The 19,939-nt window shown below is 41.1% G+C and overlaps 1 protein-coding gene and 1 non-coding gene across 2 annotated transcripts in view; one reads left to right on the top strand and one right to left on the bottom strand.

Moving 5' to 3' along the window:
• NRBF2 (nuclear receptor binding factor 2) overlaps positions 1 to 17,833 on the top strand; it is a 25,658-nt gene extending 7,825 nt beyond the window's left edge. Inside the window, exons 2-4 of the mRNA XM_003783627.2 lie at positions 6,445 to 6,529; positions 14,603 to 14,643; positions 16,306 to 17,833. Of these exons, the coding sequence (XP_003783675.1) occupies positions 6,445 to 6,529; positions 14,603 to 14,643; positions 16,306 to 17,016 (837 nt within the window). The 3' untranslated portion in view covers positions 17,017 to 17,833. The remainder of the gene's footprint in view (positions 1 to 6,444; positions 6,530 to 14,602; positions 14,644 to 16,305) is intronic.
• On the bottom strand, positions 5,484 to 5,590 carry LOC111723167. The gene has a single exon (XR_002771765.1). It is a non-coding gene; the product is annotated as a U6 spliceosomal RNA (small nuclear RNA).
• Positions 17,834 to 19,939: the final 2,106 nt, after the last annotated feature.

Below are 19,939 nucleotides of genomic sequence, written 5' to 3'. Positions count from 1 at the left end.
AGAAGCTGGGACTACAGGTACCTACCACAATGTTGGCTATTTTTTGGTTGCAGCCATCATTGTTGTTTGGCGGGCCCGGGCTGGATTCAAACCTGCCAGCTCAGGTGTATGTGGCTGGCACCTTAGCCACTTGAGCCATAGGCCGTGAGCCACTGTTAGAGGTTTTTAATGCAAGTTGTGACCCACTAAATTGATTTCATAACCCACCAGTATGTTGTATCCTGTAATTTGAAAAACTATACAAGATTCTCACTATCTTCAAAGCAGATGGAAGCAGTTCTGAAAAAAAGTAAGCTAAACTGGAAATTGAAGGAAAAAAAGATGCAGGAAGAGCAGCATGTGGGAGAAGTTGATCCTTAGACTTAAAATTAAAAAGAGGTCTTCCTGGAATTCTCTGACACTGGAGCAGTTATCTTAAGTAGAATCGCATTACATTAGTTAGGCAGTCAGTTTAGTGCCTGTGTTTGGAGATACTGCTTGCTGCTTGTCTGTAGGAGACTTGTAGTGAAATGATTGTGAAAGGGGGAGCAAATGAGTTTTCTCCTTTGCTCCCAATGGAGGACCCTACTGTAAGGTCAGGCGTTCCAGAGATTTTCCTCTGTTTCCTTTTTGGTATTTTGTGCACATGGTGTTCCTTTTCTTTTCATCTTTGTATATAGCTTTCCCCAGGGACACAGAAATAAATAAAAATTGTAAAAGATAATGCTGTTTTCTTTTGGGAAAGAAGATAATAATGAACCTGTATTTCTAAAGCAGTTAACATGTAGAAGTAGAGAGTACTCGTCAGTGACAGTGGTCACTTAGTAACCTAATTGATAGGATTTTTGTTGGTTGCAGATGATGGGAGCCCATTATAAATTAGCTTAAGCCAAAAGGGATAATTTATTGGATTCCAAAGAAAGTCACAGGAAGGGAGGAGGTACAACGTAGGTGGGTCTAAGAACATATGGAACTTGTCACTCAAACCTAGGATTCTCCTTCTCTGCCTCTTCAGGGTTGACTGCTTTCCTCTTTTTCTCTGCAGACCTGTTTCCACCTGGCTAGCCTCTGGATGTTAAACTTTCTTGATACTTTTTGTCCTGAGTTTGAAACCCTGAGGAAGGGATCCTTTAGGTGGCCAGAGAGCAAGGTAGTATCAGAACTAGTGCAAGGATCTCATGGAGTGCCTAGCAAGACAAGCAGTGCACAGAAGGAGGCAGGACTGTTGTATTTTGAATACCAGAGAAACACATTTATGGAATTGTTACTTTTAGTGGCTATGATTCTACGAAGAACAGTATTTTTTTTTTTTGAGAGAGAGAGAGTCTTATTTTTAACTCTCAGTAGAGTGCTATGGCATCACAGCTCACAGCATCCTCAATCTCTTGTGCTCAAGTAATCCTCTTGCCTCAGCCTCCTGAGTAGCTGAGACTACAGGGGCCCGGCACAACGCCCAGCTAGTTTTTCTATTTTTAGTAGAGACGTGGTCTTCCTCTTGCTCAGGCTGGTCTGGAATCCTCCTGACCTCAAGCAATCCACTGGCCTCGGCCTCCTAGATTCCTAGGATTACAGGTGTGAGCCACCCCACCCAATCCCTAGAACAATATTTAAAGAGATCCATTTTAATATGTGAAATCTGTAAAGATTGTTTTTAAAATTAAGCATTATTACCAAAACAGGTTGTCTATAATATTTTACTTTTTTAAAAAAGCAATTTAGGCTGGGCGCGATGGCTCATATCTGTAATCCTAGGACTCTGGAAGGCCAAGGTGGCTGGATTGCTTGAGGTCAGAAGTTCAGGACTAGCCTGAGCAAAGTGAGACCCTGTCTCTGCTAAAAATAGAAAAACTAGTAGGTGTTGTGTTACGTCTCTGTAGTCCCAGCTACTCAGGAGCTGCCGCAAGAAGGTCATCTGAGCCCAAGAGTTTGAGGTTGCTGTGAGCTGTGATGCCAGAGCGCTCTACCCCAAGGTGACTGTGTGAGACTCTGTCTCAAAAAAAAAAAATAAAAAGATTAAAAATGCAATTTAGTCTAGTCCACTCAATTACATAGCCAGCTTTTTCTTTTTGTTTCGAGACAGAGTCTATGTTGCCCTCAGTAGAGTGCCTTGGCATCACTGCTCACAACAACCTCAAATTCTTGGGCTTAAGAGATTCTCTTGCCTCAGCCTCTCAAGTAGCTGGGACTACCAGTGCCCACCACAATTGCCCGCTTTTTTTGGTTGTAGTTGTCATTGTTGTTCAGCAGGCTTGGGCCGGGTGTGGACCTGCCAGGCCTGGTATATGTGACCGGTGACCTACCCACTAAGCTACAGGCACTGAGCCACATCGTCAGCTTCTCAACAGCAGGTACTTCCAACACTTCTGTTGTTTTTCATGGTACTTAGCAGCATAATGATGGGCTTATTGAGTGCTGTGTACCGGGTACCATTCTAAGCACTGTGATATTTCAACTAGTTTAGTTTTTACAACTCTCATTTTAGAGATGAAAAAAACTTGAGTGTCTAATAAAGTGTTCAAACTGAGATTTGAACCTAGGTAGTCAAGCTTTACCCAGTCTGTACTTGCTAGATGTCTAAGAACTTAATAGGAACTATCCTTTCTTTTTCCTTTTTCTTTTGTCTTTTCTTTTCTTTTTTTTTTTTTGATACAGAGTCTTACTATGTCACTCTCGGTGTCACAGTCACAGCAACCTCATACTCTTGGGCTTACGTGATTCTCTTGCCTCAGCCTCTCAAGTAGCTGGGACTAAAGGCACTTGCCACAATGCCGGCTATTTTTTTGTTGCAATTGTCATTTTTCCTTTAGCTGGCCTGGGCCAGGTTCGAATCTGTTACCCTTAGTGTATGTGGCTAGCGCCCTACCCACTGAGCTTTGGGCACCACTCTTTTTATTCTTTTTTTGTAGAGACAGTGTCACTCTATCATCCTCATAGAGTGCTGTGGGGTCACAGAGCTCACAGCAACCTCCAACTCCTGGGCTTAGGCGATTGTCTTGCTTCAGCCTCCCTGGAACTACAGGTGCCGCCACAATGCCTGACTATTTTATTGTTGCAGTTTGGCTGGGGCCTGGTTTGAACCTGCTACCCTCCGTGTATGTGGCCTACCTACTGAGCTATGGGCACTTCTTTTTTGTGTGTGTGTGTGGGGGGGTGGACACAGTCTCAAGCTGTCACTCTGGGTAGAGTGCTGTGGCATCATAGATCATAGCAACGTCCAACTCTTGGGCTCAAGTGATCTTCTTGCCTCAGTTTTTCTTTCTTTCCTTTTTTTTTTTTAAATATAGATGGGGTCTCGCTTTTGCACAGGCTGGTTTCAAACTCATGAGCTCAAGCCATCCACCTGCCTCGGCCTCTTAAGAGTGCTAGGATCACAGGCATGAGCCACTGCGCCCGACCTGTACTTTTTTTTTCAACAGGGAATTTTATTGCTGTGGCATCACGTAAGCTAGAGGAAGTGTGTGTTTTTATTGGGATTATAGTATTTGAATATAATGAGGTATAACTCCATAATTGTCAGAGTGATTAGAGATTAGACTTTTACAGGGGGAAGTTTTAAAGAGTTTGGGAGAGCCATAAGGTCCAGCTCTCAACTATTTGAGGTTTGTTTTTTTTTTGTCTTCAGCAGTTCAAATACCACTTTATTCTGCTCTCTCAGAACTTGAAGTTTAGTTATGGAGCCACATAAATAATTAAGCACAAGGGGCTCAATGCCCGTAGCACAGTGGTTACAGAGTCAACCACATATACCGAGGCTGGCAGGTTCAAACCCAGCCCAGGCCAGCTAAGCAACAATGCAACAGAAAAATAGCTGGGCGCTGTGGTGGACGCCAAGTCCCAGCTACTTGGGAGGCTGAAGTAAGAGAATCACTTAAGCCCCAAGAATTTGAGGTTGCTGTGAGCTGTGATGCTACGGCACTCTACCGAGAGTGACATAGTTAAAGACTCTGTCTCAAAAAAACTTAAGTACAGGGTAGAAAGTAGTTGAATCATCAGAGACACATAGATTACAGAAACATAGTATTAGACTGAAGTAACCTCAGCATCTCATCCCTGTTTCTCAGAGTGTATCCATGAACCAGTAACTTCAGCCTCACCTGGGTAGAATCAGAAACCCTCCAAAGCTTCGGAATCTGAATCTATATTTTAACCAGACCCCTAAGCGATTTGTATTCTCATTAAAACTTCTCACGTAAGTTACAAGTTACATGATTCCATCAGTCTCTTTGGCCTTTTGAGGTCTGACAATTAAGTTCGCAAAGTCATTCTAGAATAAGTGCCACAGACCTCATTGCTGAGTATCACTACAGTCACATGGTTAACTCTTTGTCCAGTTGGTACAAATTCATAGTGAATAATCCTTCTGATTATCAAAAAAGGTCTGCAATGTTTCTTTGACTCTTGATTTGGACTGGTGGAAATTTTTTGGTCAAGGAGAATTGGCTGATATCCATTGTGCACTTTGACACTCTGTGTCAGTGTCATATCGGCACACCTGTGTTTCATCACCAATGGCCCAAAACATCATCTTGCCTCTTTAAAGATCTTTAGCTCTCTTTTGTTTTTGTTCATCAGTGAGCTCTTTCAGGATCATTTTTGCATACCTCTTTCTAATGCCAAGATTTTCATACCTAGGCTCAGTGCCTGGGCTCAAGTGGCAAAGGTGCCAGCCACATACACCTGAGCTGTTGGGTTTAATCCAGCCCGGGCCCACCAAACAACAATGACAACTACAACCAAAAATAGCAGGGCGTTGTGGCAGGCGCCTGTAGTCTCAGCTACTTGGGAGGCTGAGGCAGGGGAATGCTTGAGCCCAGGAGTTAGGATTTCCTTACCTGTTTTTCTATCTATGTTTACTTGGTCTCCTATGCTTCTCATAGCTGACAATTTTGATGCACAGCTCAACAAATTTTCTCAATGATTTTGCCATTTCTTATTACTGGCTGCCTTGACCTCTCTTCATCAGTAACACTTTCTCTCCCCTTAAAAAAGAGTTTAATCCATTTGTACACCGCTGTTTTCTCCATGGCATTATCTGCATAAACTTAGACTAACATGTCCCTGGTTTCACTTTCACTCTTGCCATTTTTAACAGGAAATTTAATGTTTGTTCATTGCTGTAATCCAAGGCTCCAACATTCCTCCAAGGAGAGACAAAACATGAAACAACAAACGCCAGTCAGTAGGACACTGCCACACGTTGACAGGAACACAGCTATAAGACACTGATAGGCTCGTGTTATCTAACCTTTCTGAGCTGTTTCTACAGTGCTGCCAACATAAGCACCTGGTGGCAAGTTCACAGACTTAATTGTCACATATTTAAAAGAGGGAAAGGAAAGAACATTCACAAAGTCGAAATAGGTGAAATAATGTCTATTAGGCTCTTTTGGAATTCTTAAAGTGTAACATAAATTTAAGGAAGCCAGTGATTGCTTGTTCCATTTATCTTACATTCAAGAGCATTTAGATTATTTGCTTTTTTTTTTTTTTTTGGAAATTCAGGAAAAAATATGGAATGCTTCATGAATTTGCGTGTCCTCCTTGCGCAGGGGCTGTGCTAATCTTCTCTGTATTGTTCCAATTTTAGTATATGTGCTGCTGAAGCAAGCACTAGATTATTTGCCTTTTAGAACATCTGAATTTATCTTTGTTTTTTTGGTAAGTTGTACCTGAAAAAAATCTACCCTATATATAAGATATTGGTATCATTAATGCCTTGACTGTATAATTTCCACATTTTTTTATTTTAAAAACAAATAGTAACTTTATTGTTGAAAGATAAAAATGATTTAAGAGAAACTTGGATTTTACTATTTGATAAATGATTTCATGATTATAGTCTTTTTTTTTTTTCTTTTTTCTGAAGACAGAGTCTTAAGCTGTTACCCTCGGTAGGGTGCTGTGCTGTCACAGCTCACAGCAACCTCAAACTCTTGGGCTTAAGTGGTTCTTTTGCCCAAGTAGCTGGGACTACAGGCGCCCTCCACAACAGTCCGGCTATTTTTTTGTTGCAATTGTCATTGTCGTTTAGCTGGCCTGGGCTGGGTTTGAACCTGCTCACCTTGGTGTATGTGGCCTACCCACTGAGCTACGAGCACTGCCTTTGTCTTTCTTTTTTTTTTTTTTTGAGGTAGAATCTCACTCTGTTGTCCTAGGTAGAGTGTTGTGGCATCACAGCTCACAGCATTCTCAAACTGTTGGGCTCAAGTGATCCCCTTTCCTTAGCCTCTCGAGTAACTAGGAATACAGGCACCCACCACAACACCTTGCTAGTTTTAGAGGCAAGCTCTCACTCTGGCTCAGGCTAGTCTCCAACCTGTGAGCTCAGGCAGTCCTCCCTGCTGGGCCTCCCAGAGTGCTAGGCTTGAGCCACTGTGCCTGGCCATAAAAGGTATTTTGGTTTTTTTTTTTTAAAGTGTTGTCTTATTGTGACTCAGAAGAACTTAGGAATGTTTTGTCTTCTAGGCTCATCAACAGAGCAGACGGGCAGACCGTTTATTAGCTACAGGAAAATACGAAGAAGCTATTTCTTGTCACAAAAAGGCTGCAGGTGAGTATTCTCAAGAAATACTAAGTTTAATACTGAAGGGAGTATCTTTCCCCTGTATCTCTTAACACTTTATTTAGAATGAAAATCATAGTACATGTGTTGGCTTGCATGTGCAAGGTTAACACTGCTGACCCACCGGAACATCGGCTTTGATTACTTTTCAAGTGAGTGTGTTAAATTCCTAGCTCCTCTGAACCCTGTCTTCTTTGTAAACCATGAAGATGTCATAAATACCATACTGGGGCTTGGTGCCTGTGGCTCAAGCGGCTAAGGCGCCAGCCACATACACCCAAGGTGGCGGGTTTGAATCCAGCCTGGCCCACCAAACAACAATGACGGCTGCAACCAAAAAATAGCCAGGCATTGTGGCGGATACCTATGGTCCCAGCTACGTGGGACGCTGAACCCAGGAGGAGGTTGCTGTGAGCTGTGATGCCACGGCACTCTACCCAGGGGGACAGTTTGAGGCTCCTGTCTCAAAAAACAAACAAACAAAAAAAAAACCATACCAGTAGATGATAGTTGACACAGCCCTCTGAGCCCAAAGATTCCAAAAGACAGAAGCTGACTGCAAGAAGTCTGTCACTTTATCTTATTCTGAAAAAAAGTCTGGGTTTCAAATTGTTGTTCATTTCAGGCTGTGAAAAATAACTAATTCAGTTCCAACCAACTCATTTTCACTGAGTTTCTATTTTTTAGATGCTGATAATACAAAAGCTACAAAGACTTTTGCCACTTGAAATGATGGATCCTGTGACTTTTCTTTAGTTTCCTTTCTGGGTATTTCATCTCTTCATGCTGGTGATTGTTTTCATTTAGGTATAAAGTTTAGAATTGTTGTCTTCTTATCAAAGACCTAACTTTATCAGATCTTTGAGGCCTGTTTTGTTTAGCTCATTTTCTTTTGGCTGAGTGACAAACCAGAAAGCTTTGGGCAAGGGGGTGTTTTATCACGGTACATCCAAAATGGATGTGGGTCATTTTTCTCAGAGTAAGCCTTGAAGTCTTTCTTATCCTCTTTTTTTTTTTCTCTGAAGGCAGAGTCTCACTCTGTCACCTAGGCTAGAGTGCCATGGCTTCAGCCTAGCTCACAACAACCTCAAATTCCTGGCTTCAGGCAATCCTCCTGGCTCAGCCTCCTGAGTAGCTGGGACTACAAGTGCCCACCACAGCACCCAGCTAATTTTTTTCTTTTTAGTAGAGACAGGGTCTTGCTCTTGCTCAGGCTGGCCTTGAACTCCTCAACTCAATCAATCCTGCCTCAGCCTCCCACAGTGCTGAAATTACAGGTGTGAGCCACCATGCCCAGGCTTCCTGAACTCTTTCTGTTGTAGGCACTTTCCTTTCCCTCTAGGCCAGTATTCTCAAAGCCAAATTCTCTTTCCTGACAGAGTCTGCCCTTTCCATGTTATTTTATTGCTGAAATACAGACTGTACATCCTGAAGTAAATCCTTTTACTTCAGTGACTTTTGCCTGCAAGTCACTGATTTTTCAGAGAAAATTTCGAGTCTTTTTTTTTTTATAGAATTAGCTTTGCTACCGAAGTGTATCCCATGTATCTGCTGTAGTAAGGTGACCAGATTTTAACGTTGGTAAAGCAGAACACCATTGACCGTGGGCCGGGGAGGGGGGGTTTCTTAATTAAAAATTTGGTCTATATGGAGCAACAAAAATGTTCATAGAATGCAAAAGTAGTATTGTAATATATATTTTTTTAATTTCAACATGAGTACAATTTACAAATATACATTAAAAATTATGTATAGTATTTTATTCTTTGGCATATTTCTCATTTGAGTTAATTTTTTTTTAGTAGATTGCTGTCGTTTAAAAGGTCATGAAATTTTTCACAAGAATTTGTTAAATTATATTTCACACATAAAATGGCTTTCAAAGTCTCAACACTTAATTGTGATTTTTCTGATGTCCACACTTTATTTACCGTAGGAAAAAATGCGTCCAATTGCAGCATTAGTTCCTCGTGAGGACAGCACGTATCGCACAATTTTTAGTGCATTATTGTATGGAACATGGTTTGTTTCAAAATGATGAAATATTTCTAACCATTTGTTCTCTATTGTGATTTTTGCTGATGCCCAAGATTTAATCTTTTCCTTATCAATATATTTTTTTAATAATGATACCTCATAACTCGTGTTACTTTCAAGGCCGGCGCTAGACTTTTTGCCGCCACTATAAAAGATTAATAATGTGAGTACTGTCTGCTAAATTCATGAAATAAATAAATAAATTACTTACCTAAATTATCTGAATAGCTAATTTGTTGACATCACTTGTTTCACTAGCGCTAGCATGCCGCAGTACAATGTGTATTATCTGAGAGACAGTTACAAAATGTTTTCATATTGCCAATGCCAAAAAATGCCATTGTTCATTAAATCAACTGATCAACAATGCAAACTTTGATAAGCAGTTCTTGATAATCAGTTCTCAACAATTATTTGTTATTATTAAAGTTTAACATTATAAAATTAACAAAAATAATATAAAACTCATATCCTGGCAAAATAGCCACATGGCAGCCAAAAACTGTCTGTTCCCTTCCCGTTCTCTAGCTTGTCCTGCTTCTTTCCAAAATCGGGACTTTTTAAAACGACGTGGGACAAATTGTTAAAAATCGGGACTGTCCCACCAAAAGCGGGATGTCTGGTCACCTTATGCTGTAGGGCTGACCACAGGTACTCCATACATCTCTGTATGTTCATGTGAGTTTTATGGGGGCTTTGCACAACATTGAATTTGTCAGCCAGTGCTCTTTAAGTCTTTTTCTAAACCATATTTTGTTGTGAAACAGATTGTTTAATTTATAGTCACTATAAAGACAATACGTTTAATTTTCTTTATGGGATTGGGGGGACAGGTCTCTATCTGTTGCCAGGGAACAGTGCAGTGGTGTTATCATAGCTCACTGCAGCCTTGAGCTCCTGGGCTCAAGTGATCCTCCTCCCTCAGCCTCCAGAATACCTGGGACTACAGAATATGCCACTGCTTCTGGCTAATTTTTCTATTTTTCTATGTTATTATTTTGTGTGTGTGTGTGTATGGAGAAAAAATACCTCTTTATTTAAGAAAACCAGTCAGCAGCTCATGTCTGTAATCCTAGCATTCTGGAGGCTGAGGCAGGTGGGTTGCTTGAGCTCAGGAGTTTGAAACCAGCCTGAACAAGAGTGAGACCCCTATCTCTACTAAAAGTAGAAAAATTAGCTGGTTTTGGTGGTAGGTGCCTGTAATTCCAGCTACTTGGGAGGCTGAGGCAAGAGGATCGCTCGAGCCCAGGAGTTTGAGGTTGCTCTAAGCTGGCCTGATGACATGGCACTCTACCCAGGGTACAGAGTGAGATTCTATCTCAAGAAAATAGAGAGATAACCATATTGTGTATGAAGGCTATAGTAAATACCTTTAGTTATATAGCCCAAATGGTCGTGGTTACATATATATAACATGTTGAAATGGAGTGAATCAACCTATGTTGTATGGAGAGCTAGGGGATGTTCTAAGTAAATAAAAGGGAGACTAGCCTAGGTACGGCGGCTCCCACCTCTAATCCCAGCACTTTTGGAAGCCAATGCCAGAGGATCACTTGAGCCCAGGAGTTCAAGACCAGCCTGAGCAACATAGTGAGTCCTGCCTTTAAAACAGAAAAATAAATAAATAAAAGGGAGGAAAGTTCTATTCCTAGCCTAATCCTTGTTTTTAATGACTTAAAACTATTGTTTGGTTTGAAATACCACCCCCCACTTCCCTTTCTATAATATTCTTAGAAGTAGAATAGATGAAGGCACATTAATTATGGAGATAGATCTCCCTGAACAGATTGGGAATTTAGACTTGGTTAAAAATAGCATTGTGTTTTGTTTTAGAGTAGAGTTGAAAATTTATTTGGTTGAAATGAGCTCACTTTTTCTAAAGTGACTTAAAGTTATGACTAGAGCTTATAATAGGTGTTTTAGGTGGTATGAATGTAGATGTATTCTGAAAGGAAGGAACTTATTTGGAAATCATTTTAGACATATAACGGGGAAAAGACGACATCTTAAAAAGGCAAATAGGAGGCTTGGTGCCCATAGCTCAGTGGTTAGGGCGCTTGGCGGGTTCGAACCTGGTCCAGGCCTGCTAAACAACAGTGACAACGGCAACAACAACAAAAAAATAGCTGGGCGTTGTGGCAGATGCCTGTAGTCCCAGCTACTTGGGAGGCTGAGGCAACAGAATCACTTAAGCCCAAGATTCTGAGGTTGCTGTGAGCTGTGACACCATGGCACTCTACCCAAGGCGACACAGTGAGACTGTCTCAAAAAAAAAAAAAAAAAAAAGCAAATAGGAAGGAAAGCCAGAAATGGGAGGAGTGAAGGGCAAATGAAGTTAGCCTGTGTCCAGCTCTCAAAGATCAAGCAGAGATTCCCAGACTTAAAAATTTACCATGAGATTACATAGTTAAGGAGGAAGACTCTGTAGCCTCTATGCTTTATAGTGTTTGTTTTATAAATATGTTCAAGAAGTTACTTGATTTTTTCTTTCCTTTTGTGGAAAAATAGAATTTGCTGTCAAGGTGGACAGTGGCTGAATGAAGTGAAACTGAGCATATGCACATTTCCCAGATAATCTGGGATAGCAAATCAGGAAGGAAAATACTGTCTAAATCTGGAAGCAGATGCCAGATTTTTTTCAGATTGAAAAAGGGTAAGTTGGCTCGGCACCTGTGGCTCAAGTGGCTAAGGCGCCAGCCACATACACCTAAGGTGGTGGGTTCGAATCCAGCCCGGGCCGCCAAACAACAATGATGGCTGCAACCTGGGGGTAAAAAAAAAAAAAATACAGCCAGGCGTTGTGGCGGGCGCCTGTGGTCCCAGCAACTTGGGAGGCGGAGGCAGGAGACTCGCTTGAGCCCAGGAGTTGGAGGTTGCTGTGAACTGAGATGCCACGGCACTCTACCCAGGGGGACAGCTTGAGGCTCTGTCTCAAAAAAAAAAAAAAAAAGGGTAAGTTTAAGAAGTCACAGTCTCCAGGGATTCACTATTGTTGGAAAAATCTTTTGCTTTAAACTTTTGGCCAGCAGCCATAACTGGATTGGTGTAATTCTCCCTTATCTGTCTCATGCAGTCCAGTTCCCTAAGTGAATTTCATTTTACGAACAACAAAAGAGCAAAAGCTTAAATGAGGAAGTTAATAATAACTGTTGGTAAAGCTTAGTATTCAAAATGAACATTCTGGAAGATGAACAGATTTCTCATCTTCAATATATAAGCAGTAAATACACATTTATTTCTATTTGATCAACATTTTGGTTGAAAACAGATCTTAGTTGGGCCTTCCTGTGAAACTGAGGTAACATGAAAATGATTCTAGAGAAGATCAGTCTTTATCATTCAAAGGTAATAGGTGATATTTTATGCTTTGGTGTGACTTTAACAGATTCCTGATAGAACAGTAATTGATGTTACTAATTAAATAATAAGTTCTTCAGAGTTTCCTGGTTTCTTTTTCTCATGATTTACTTAATATTACTTTGAACTTTAGCCTTGTGTCATATTAGAAGGAAACGATTTAACCAGAATTGTTTGATTTTCCTAAGATAGATATTAAACTTCTGTCTTGGTAGGCATTTCTTCCTGTTGTTAATCTGTGGCAAATCCATGGCCATGCAATTAGATAATAAAAATTTTTTTCTTTTAAAAAAATGGCCCAGTTGGGCGGCACCTGTGGTTCAGAAGGGTAGGTTGCCGGTCCCATATGCCAGAGGTGGTGGGTTCAAACCCAGCCCTGACCAAAAAAAAAAAAAGGCCCAGTTTGTAAGATTTAAATTTGGGAAATACTTTAAACAGTGAGATTCTTTGTTGAGTTGTATGTGCTTTGGGATATCCTTGGATATTCTCTCCTATCATGTTATACAGTTTCAGCATTCTACAAAGGGAGGCGTTTTTAGCTGGTTTAAACTTGGTTTTGTGGAAACTGTTGTATTTGTTAGGAAAGTGGGTTTTAAACAAACTGAAGTGTAGATAGGGGACAAATGTATGCAGGCAACATCGGAGGGATGTCCGAGAACATTCCTGCACACCACCTGCCCACCATATCAGAGCAATAGCAGAGCAGGTAGAATGTCTCAAGAGGAAAAGAAATGGTATGCAGCTATACAAACTTAATACAGGAGCAAAGATAAAGGAAAATTGAAGAAAAATATGTTAAGTATGACTAAAGACTCTGTTTTTTCTTGGAAAGGGCATCTACTTAATGGTAGATCTTAGCAGATAACAATTCTATGTCATGAAGTCAGAAAAATCATTAAAATATTTAGATCAAGGCTTGGCGCCCATAGCACAGTGGTTATGGCACCAGCCACATACTCCGAGGCTGACAGGTTCAAACCCGGCCCAGGCCAGCTAAACAACAGCGACAGCTGCAACAAAAAAATAGCTGGGCATCAGGAGGCTGAGGCAGGAGGATCACTTGAGCCCAAGAGTTTGAGTTTGCTGTGAGCTATGATACCATAGCACTCTACCCAGGGCAACTGAGTGAGACTCTATCTTCAAAAAAAAAAAAAAAAAAGATTGGACAGAAAGAAATGCTTTGTAGTTATCTGCAAAATGTTGATAAAGGAACTTAAAGCAGGAATGAAGGTACCAAAAAAAGTTTATAGTAAGCAAGAGATAAAAAGTGATGATTGTGTATGATCCATTATTAATAATACAGTACTAGGCTGGGCAAGGTTGCTCACGCCTATAATCCCAGCACTCTGCAAAGCTGAGGTGGGTGGATTGCCTGAGCTCACAGTTCGTGACCAGCCTGAGCAAGAGTGAGACCCCCATCTCAAAAAAATAGCTGGGCATTGTGGTGGGTGCCTGTAGTCCTAGCTACTTGGGAGGCTGAGGCAAGAAAATCGCTTGAGCTCAAGTTTGAGGGGTGGCGCCTGTGGCTCAAAGGAGTAGGGCACTGGCCCCATATACCAGAGGTAGCAGGTTCAGACCTGGCCCCAGCCAAAAACAAAAGAGTTTGAGGTTGTTAAACTGTGACGCCACGGCACTCGACTGAGGGTGACTAAGTGAGACTCTTGTCATAATAATAATAATACAATATTTATTATTTATACCTCACCTTGTTTCAGGAAGGACAGAAAATGTGTTACAGTGGAACAAAGGGTGACACATAGAATGTGATTAAAAATAGGTAGATGAGGACATCTGTAGAGGTAAATGGGAAAGGACTAGGATTATAGTTCATAAATGAACCATGAATTTTTGCATATTTATAGAGGAGAACTTGCCTTAAGCTTTCTTTCTAATAGCCCAGAGAAGAAAAGTAAGGATTTTTACATTGGCTATTTAAATTCAAACAAATTAAGTCACTCAGGATCTGATCCTAAGTGACAGAAGAGTTTGTTGAAGGTCTTCATAAATGCATTAAACTGTTTCCATTGAGTTCCTTACAGTAGGCCCCGTAACTCAGTAGTTACCTTGCTGGCCGCATACACTGGGGCTGGCGAGTTCGAACCTGGCCCAGGCCAGCTAAACAACAATGACAACTACAACAAAAAACAGCCAGGCATTGTGGCGGGCACCTGTAGTCCCAGCTACTTGGGAGGCTGAGGCAAGAGAATCACTTAAGTCTAAGAGTTTGAGGTTGCTGTGAGCTGTGACGCCATAGTTCTCTACTGAGGGTGACATAGTAAGTCTCTGTCTCAAAAAAAAAATAATTTAATTAAAATTTTAAAAAATTAAAAATTTTTAATTAAAAATTAAAATAAAAACTTACCCAGCCTAGTACTGTATTATTAATAATGGATCTTACATAATCATCACTTTTTATCTCTGGACACTTGTAGTTCTAACTACTCGAGAGGCTGAGGCAATAGAATGGCTTGAACCCAAGAGTTTGAGGTTGCTGTGAGCTGTGATGCCATGGGACTCTACTGAGGGCAGCATAATGAGACTGTCTCAAAAAAAAAAAAAAAAAGGACCAGTCTCTTGTCATGTGAGGAATACTGAAACACTTCATTTTACCTGTTAATTATAAAGTGATGACACTCACATATTATTGTTGTGTTTTTTTTTTACCAGCTTATCTTTCCGAAGCCATGACGTTGACACAATCTGAGCAGGTGAGGCACGTGCTTAATATTTGCAGCAAGGGTTAGAAAGATTTTCTTTTGTAGACTTGAGTTGTGTATAAAGTAAAGTGTTGTCCCCCTCTCAAAACACTCTAGTCAAAAATTTATTAAATAGGTAAGAGAAAGGTACTTCAGGAAGGAATGGAAACCAAATGAACTGCTGTTGATGTCCCAGACGTGGCATGAAGAAACTTCTGGCATTTTTCCTAGAGCAGGGGTCCTCAAACTTTTTAAACAGGGGGCCAGTTCATTGTCTCTCAGACCATTGGAGGGCCAGACTACGGGCGCTGGGACAAGTTGGCTGCTAAGCAGGACAGGCAGCAGCGGCAAAAACACCTAGCTTTTTGCTGGGCCAGATAAATGTCCTAAGCAGCCCGCGGGCCATAGTTTGAGGACGCCTGCTTTAGAGACTCCTCTTGGGACCTTTCCTAATCATTAGCTCATACAGGTGGACTACCTTTTGCTTGTCAAGATGTTTAAAACTGAACAGTCTCCCATTTGACTTTTGAATACTTAGGCAATTCAAGTCCTTTTAAATTAGTCTCACCAATTGCTTTAAATGTCTTCTGTGTTTCGGGAGGGCCTGCCTAGGTTTTTAATTTTTTTTTTGGAGACAGAGTCTCACCTTATCACCCTCAGTAGAGTGCTGTGACATCACATCTCACAGTAACCTCCAACTCTTGGGCTTAAGTAATTCTCTTGCCTCAGCCTCGCGAGTTGCTGCGACTACAGCACCCACCACAACATCTGGCTATTTTGTTGTTGATGTATTTCTCATTGCTATTTTAGCTGGCCAGGGCCAGGTTCGAACCTGCCACCCTTGGTATATGGGGCCAAGCGCTGGGGCTACCCACTGAGCCACAGGTGCTACCCGGGCCTGCCTAAGTTTTAAAAATGCCTTTATCCAAACACAATTTCTTGATTATAAAAGTGGCAGGTACCTAGGAAATACTGTCACTATTTGTCTGACTGAATGAAAGTGATCATTCTGTGAGGGATATCACTAGCAGGAAAAAGTACTCAAAACTGAACCAAGGGAACTTAAAAGTTGTGTTCTGTTCCATGTACTTCCTTTGACAATAGAGAATATAGTTATGTAACACAGGTGTTCATTGAGCCTTCTAAACACACTGTTAATAGGAAGATTTTTTTTTTTTTCTTCTGTTTTGAGACAGAGTCTTGCTCTTTTTCCCAGGCTGGAGTACAGTGGCCCAATCATAACTCTCTGCAGCCTAAAAGTCCTGGCCTCAAGTGATCCTCTCACCTTAGCCTCATAAAGTGCTGGGATTATAGTTGTGAGCCCCTGAGCCTAGTCAAGACTTTCTTTTTAATCATTTGTAGAGTTAATACGTCTAAAGAGGGAAGATTTCTGTTTTTGGTAGGAATAGAAAAGGCACATTTAGTGTGTTGATTAAGTATAGAACTTTGGATTTTCTGAATGAATAGTGTTTTGTTTATGAATAAAAGTGTTAGCTTAAGACCTAGTTATTTTGAAAAAAGTTTGAAGTTTTATTCATTTGTAAACATAGTATATAAATTCTAAGTGTTACCGAGTTATTCTGAAAGTTGGATGTTAGAATAGTATATTTTGGACATTACCAAAGAGACTTAATATTAAATTCTCCAAATGGTATCTTTCTTTCTATGTAATAGGCTCATTTGTCACTGGAATTGCAAAGGGAGAGCCACATGAAACAGCTGCTTCTCATCCAGGAGCGGTGGAAAAGGGCAAAGCGTGAGGAAAGATTGAAAGCTCAGCAGAACGCGGACAAGGATGTGTCTCCCCATCTTCAGACATCTCACAAACCCTCTGCTGAAGACACAGAGGGCCAGAGTCCCCTTCTTTCTCAGAAGTACAGCCCTTCCACAGAGAGACACCTGCCTGAAATACACGGCGTCTTTGACAGGGATCCAGACACACTGCTGTTTCTACTTCAGCAAAAGAGTGAGCCAACAGAGCCATGTATGGGAAGCAAAGCCCCAAAAGATGATAAAACAATTATAGAGGAGCAGGCAACAAAAATTGCAGATTTGAAGAGACATGTGGAATTCCTTGTGGCTGAGAATGAAAGGTTAAGGAAAGAAAATAAACAACTAAAGGCTGAAAAGGCCAGACTTCTAAAAGGTCCGATAGAAAAGGAGCTGGAAGTAGATGCTGATTTTGTAGAAAAGTCAGAGTTATGGAGCTTGCCACCACCTTCAGAAACTGCTGCAGCCTCTTCAACCTGGCAGAAGTTTGCAGCAAATACTGGCAAAGCCAAGGACATTCCAATACCAAATCTTCCTCCCTTGGATTTTCCATCTCCAGAACTTCCCCTCATGGATCTCTCTGAGGATATTTTGAAAGGACTCATGAATAATTAAAATGGAAGGGTGTAGATGAGATGAGAAGAGGAAATAATACAACAATACAGAGTTAATTCAGCAAAAAAAAGGGAAAACCACATATAAGGGTAATCCCAGAAATGCTTCATCATCTGGCGTACTGTGGGAGAGGAGAAATTGCCAGGACTTGGAAACAGTCACTGTGAAATACGTTGCATATCTGATTCACTGACTTGAGTTAATGATTCCAACTCAGCAGACACTAAATCTTGGAGGTTCACTTTCTCCTGATAAAAACCAAATGGCTACCTGGAATAATTTTTTTCAAGCAACAATTATTTTTCTTATCTTCAGGGTTAAAATATGTAAAAGTATGTTATGTGTAATTAATCTATAATGCCATAAATGATAATGCAAAACCTGAATAGTATGGTGGCCTGGTGGGCTGCCTTATATTTGAAACATGCTTTTTATCATGCATTGACTGTATGCATTTTGTCATGCACATTTTGTTTGTTTAAATAAGGTGTGTAAGATACACACTTTTCTAGATGAAACTACATGTGCCACACTTTGCACTACTCATAACATAATGATAACCTCAAGACTATCAGGAGAATATTTAAATTTCCATTTTATGAAGAAAAGAACCAAATTATTAGTTATGCTTTTTTAAACAAATTACCAGTTTACATAATTAATCAGGGTGCATTTTAAGTTCTAACTTTGTTTATTGTATAATGCATCATTTGAAAATACCAAGGAAATGTCCTTTGTTTTTAATGATGCATGAGTGGAAGTCTGCTAGTTGGCAGGATTTGATTGTAAGAAATAAATAAAATAATTGTGTTTTATACCTTTGTTGAATGTGGTTGAGAGTTAAAAGCAGGGCACTGCGTGGCTTCTGTGTTGCAGCTTTGGATGTGAAATGAACAGATGCAGTCACATGATTGCTTTGGTGTGTCAAGTGTTTTTTTTTTTTTTTCTGCAGTGTTTTGTAGTCTGTTTCCCCTTCTAGGGTGAAAGAGGGTGGTCCTGAGGCTTGAAAATATTCCCAACCTTTTTCTTGACCTCACACATGGCGTCTTATTTCTGGGGCATCTGCCACACAGCACAGTGGATGGGGAAGTGCTGCTGGCGTTCTTCTCTCTATGCTACGTTCGATAATACTGGAGGAGAGGGATGGGGAAGAGGAGAATATAAGCAAAACGTTTAGGCATAAGCCCCTGGGTGTGTTTATAGCATGGACTTGCCATGGCACAGGACTGTTAGCTTTGCCAGTTCTCTAAAACTATGAGCTTTATGTTTGACGTGAATACTTTGTAAATCACTCTCCTTTTCAACCAGTACTTCCGTCTTCCAGTGCCCTTCCCTTTCTTTACTCTTAGCAATTTGATACATATTTTTGGGGGATGCTTTTCTGTGCATTGCCACTAACAAATGTATATACATTGGGACTAATTTTACTTAAGTCTTCGAAGCTCCCATTTGCATTATTTAGTGCTCTCATTTTATCTGGTTCTTCAGTGACGTGTTAGAGCCTGTTACTAGCACGTATGTGTATGTGCCTTCTGACCAGGCCTGTTGTGGTACATCTGCAGCATCCTAGCAGATTGTCTTCCATAGAGTGGATGCTTATAAAAAGAAAACAAGCAAACCCCAAACTCCACTTGAGTTATGCATTTTTGCTTTTTAACACTTGGTAGACCCTTTTATGTTTTGGATGTCACTATTTTTAGGGCCTCTGAGCCATTAGACATAAATAATGTATAAACCAATTGAGGTTCTGAGTTTGGTGAAGTTGTGTATCATATTAGGGAGCACAGCCAAGAGCAAAGAACATGGTTTACTGGACCACAGGGGCCAATCGAGTTGTCTGATTTTCTTCTGTGACCAAGGAACCTGGTCATCCAAACTTCACTCCCAAACTTCCTCTCTGCTTTCTAGGGAGGAGCTGGAGACTACAATATTGCGATTTTATAAGAAGTAATGAGTAATTTGGTCTTTGCCCCTAGTTTCTGGCATAGAGCTCCTAAGACCTTTATAATTTCCATGGCAATGAGTGTCTTTTTATTCTGAGGCAACTCTTGCTGGGGGCTGGAGCCCCCTCTGGATGAGGCTGGTCACCAGAAAAGCCAAGCCATGATTATTTGGAACTTTCAGCCCCACACCCCATCCTCTGAGAAGAAAAGAGGGGCTAGAGATTGTGCCATGTGAAGACACTCTAAAAATCCCTGAACTACAGGGCTCCAGAGAGCTTCTAGGTTAGTAAAAATGAGAAGGATGGATGGTATGCCCTGAGAGGACATGGAACCTCTGTGTCCCTTGCCTCTACATATCTCCTCCATTTAACTGCTTCTGAGTTGTAACCTTTTATAATAAATGGTTAAGTGTGTTTCCCTGAGCCATTGTAGCAAATAATGGAAACCAAAGAGTGGTGGTGTGGGAACCTCTGATTTATAACTGGTCAATCAGAAGCACAGGTCAAACCTGGGACACAATTCTGTCTGAAGTGGTGACAGTCTTGTATCTGACTAGGTCAGTGGTTCTCAACCTGTGGGTCACAACCCACAGGAACTGTATTAAAGGGCTGCGGCAGTAGCAAGGTTGAGAACTACTGGACTAGGTAGTGTCAGAATCAGGTCAAATTGTAGGGCACGGCTCATGCCTGTAATCCTAGCACTCTGGGAGGCTGAGGTCAGTGGATTGCCTGAGCAAGAGCAAGACCCCGTCTCTAAAAATAGCTGGGCGTGGCTCGGTGCCTGTGGCTCAAGCGGCTAATGTGCCAGCCACATACACCTAAGGTGGTGGGTTCAAATCCAGCCCGGGCCCGCCAAGCAACAATGATGGCTGCAACCAAAAAATGGCCAGGCATTGTGGTGGGCGCCTGTGGTCCCAGCTACTTGGGAGGCTGAGGCAGGAGAATTGCTTGAGCCCAGGAGTTGAAGGTTGCTGTGAGCTG

Source organism: Otolemur garnettii, unplaced genomic scaffold, assembly GCF_000181295.1.
Source record: "Otolemur garnettii isolate 467f Iridium unplaced genomic scaffold, OtoGar3 scaffold00008, whole genome shotgun sequence".
NCBI classification, from domain to species: Eukaryota; Metazoa; Chordata; class Mammalia; order Primates; family Galagidae; genus Otolemur; species Otolemur garnettii.
This window is presented reverse-complemented; position numbering and strand designations above follow the sequence as displayed.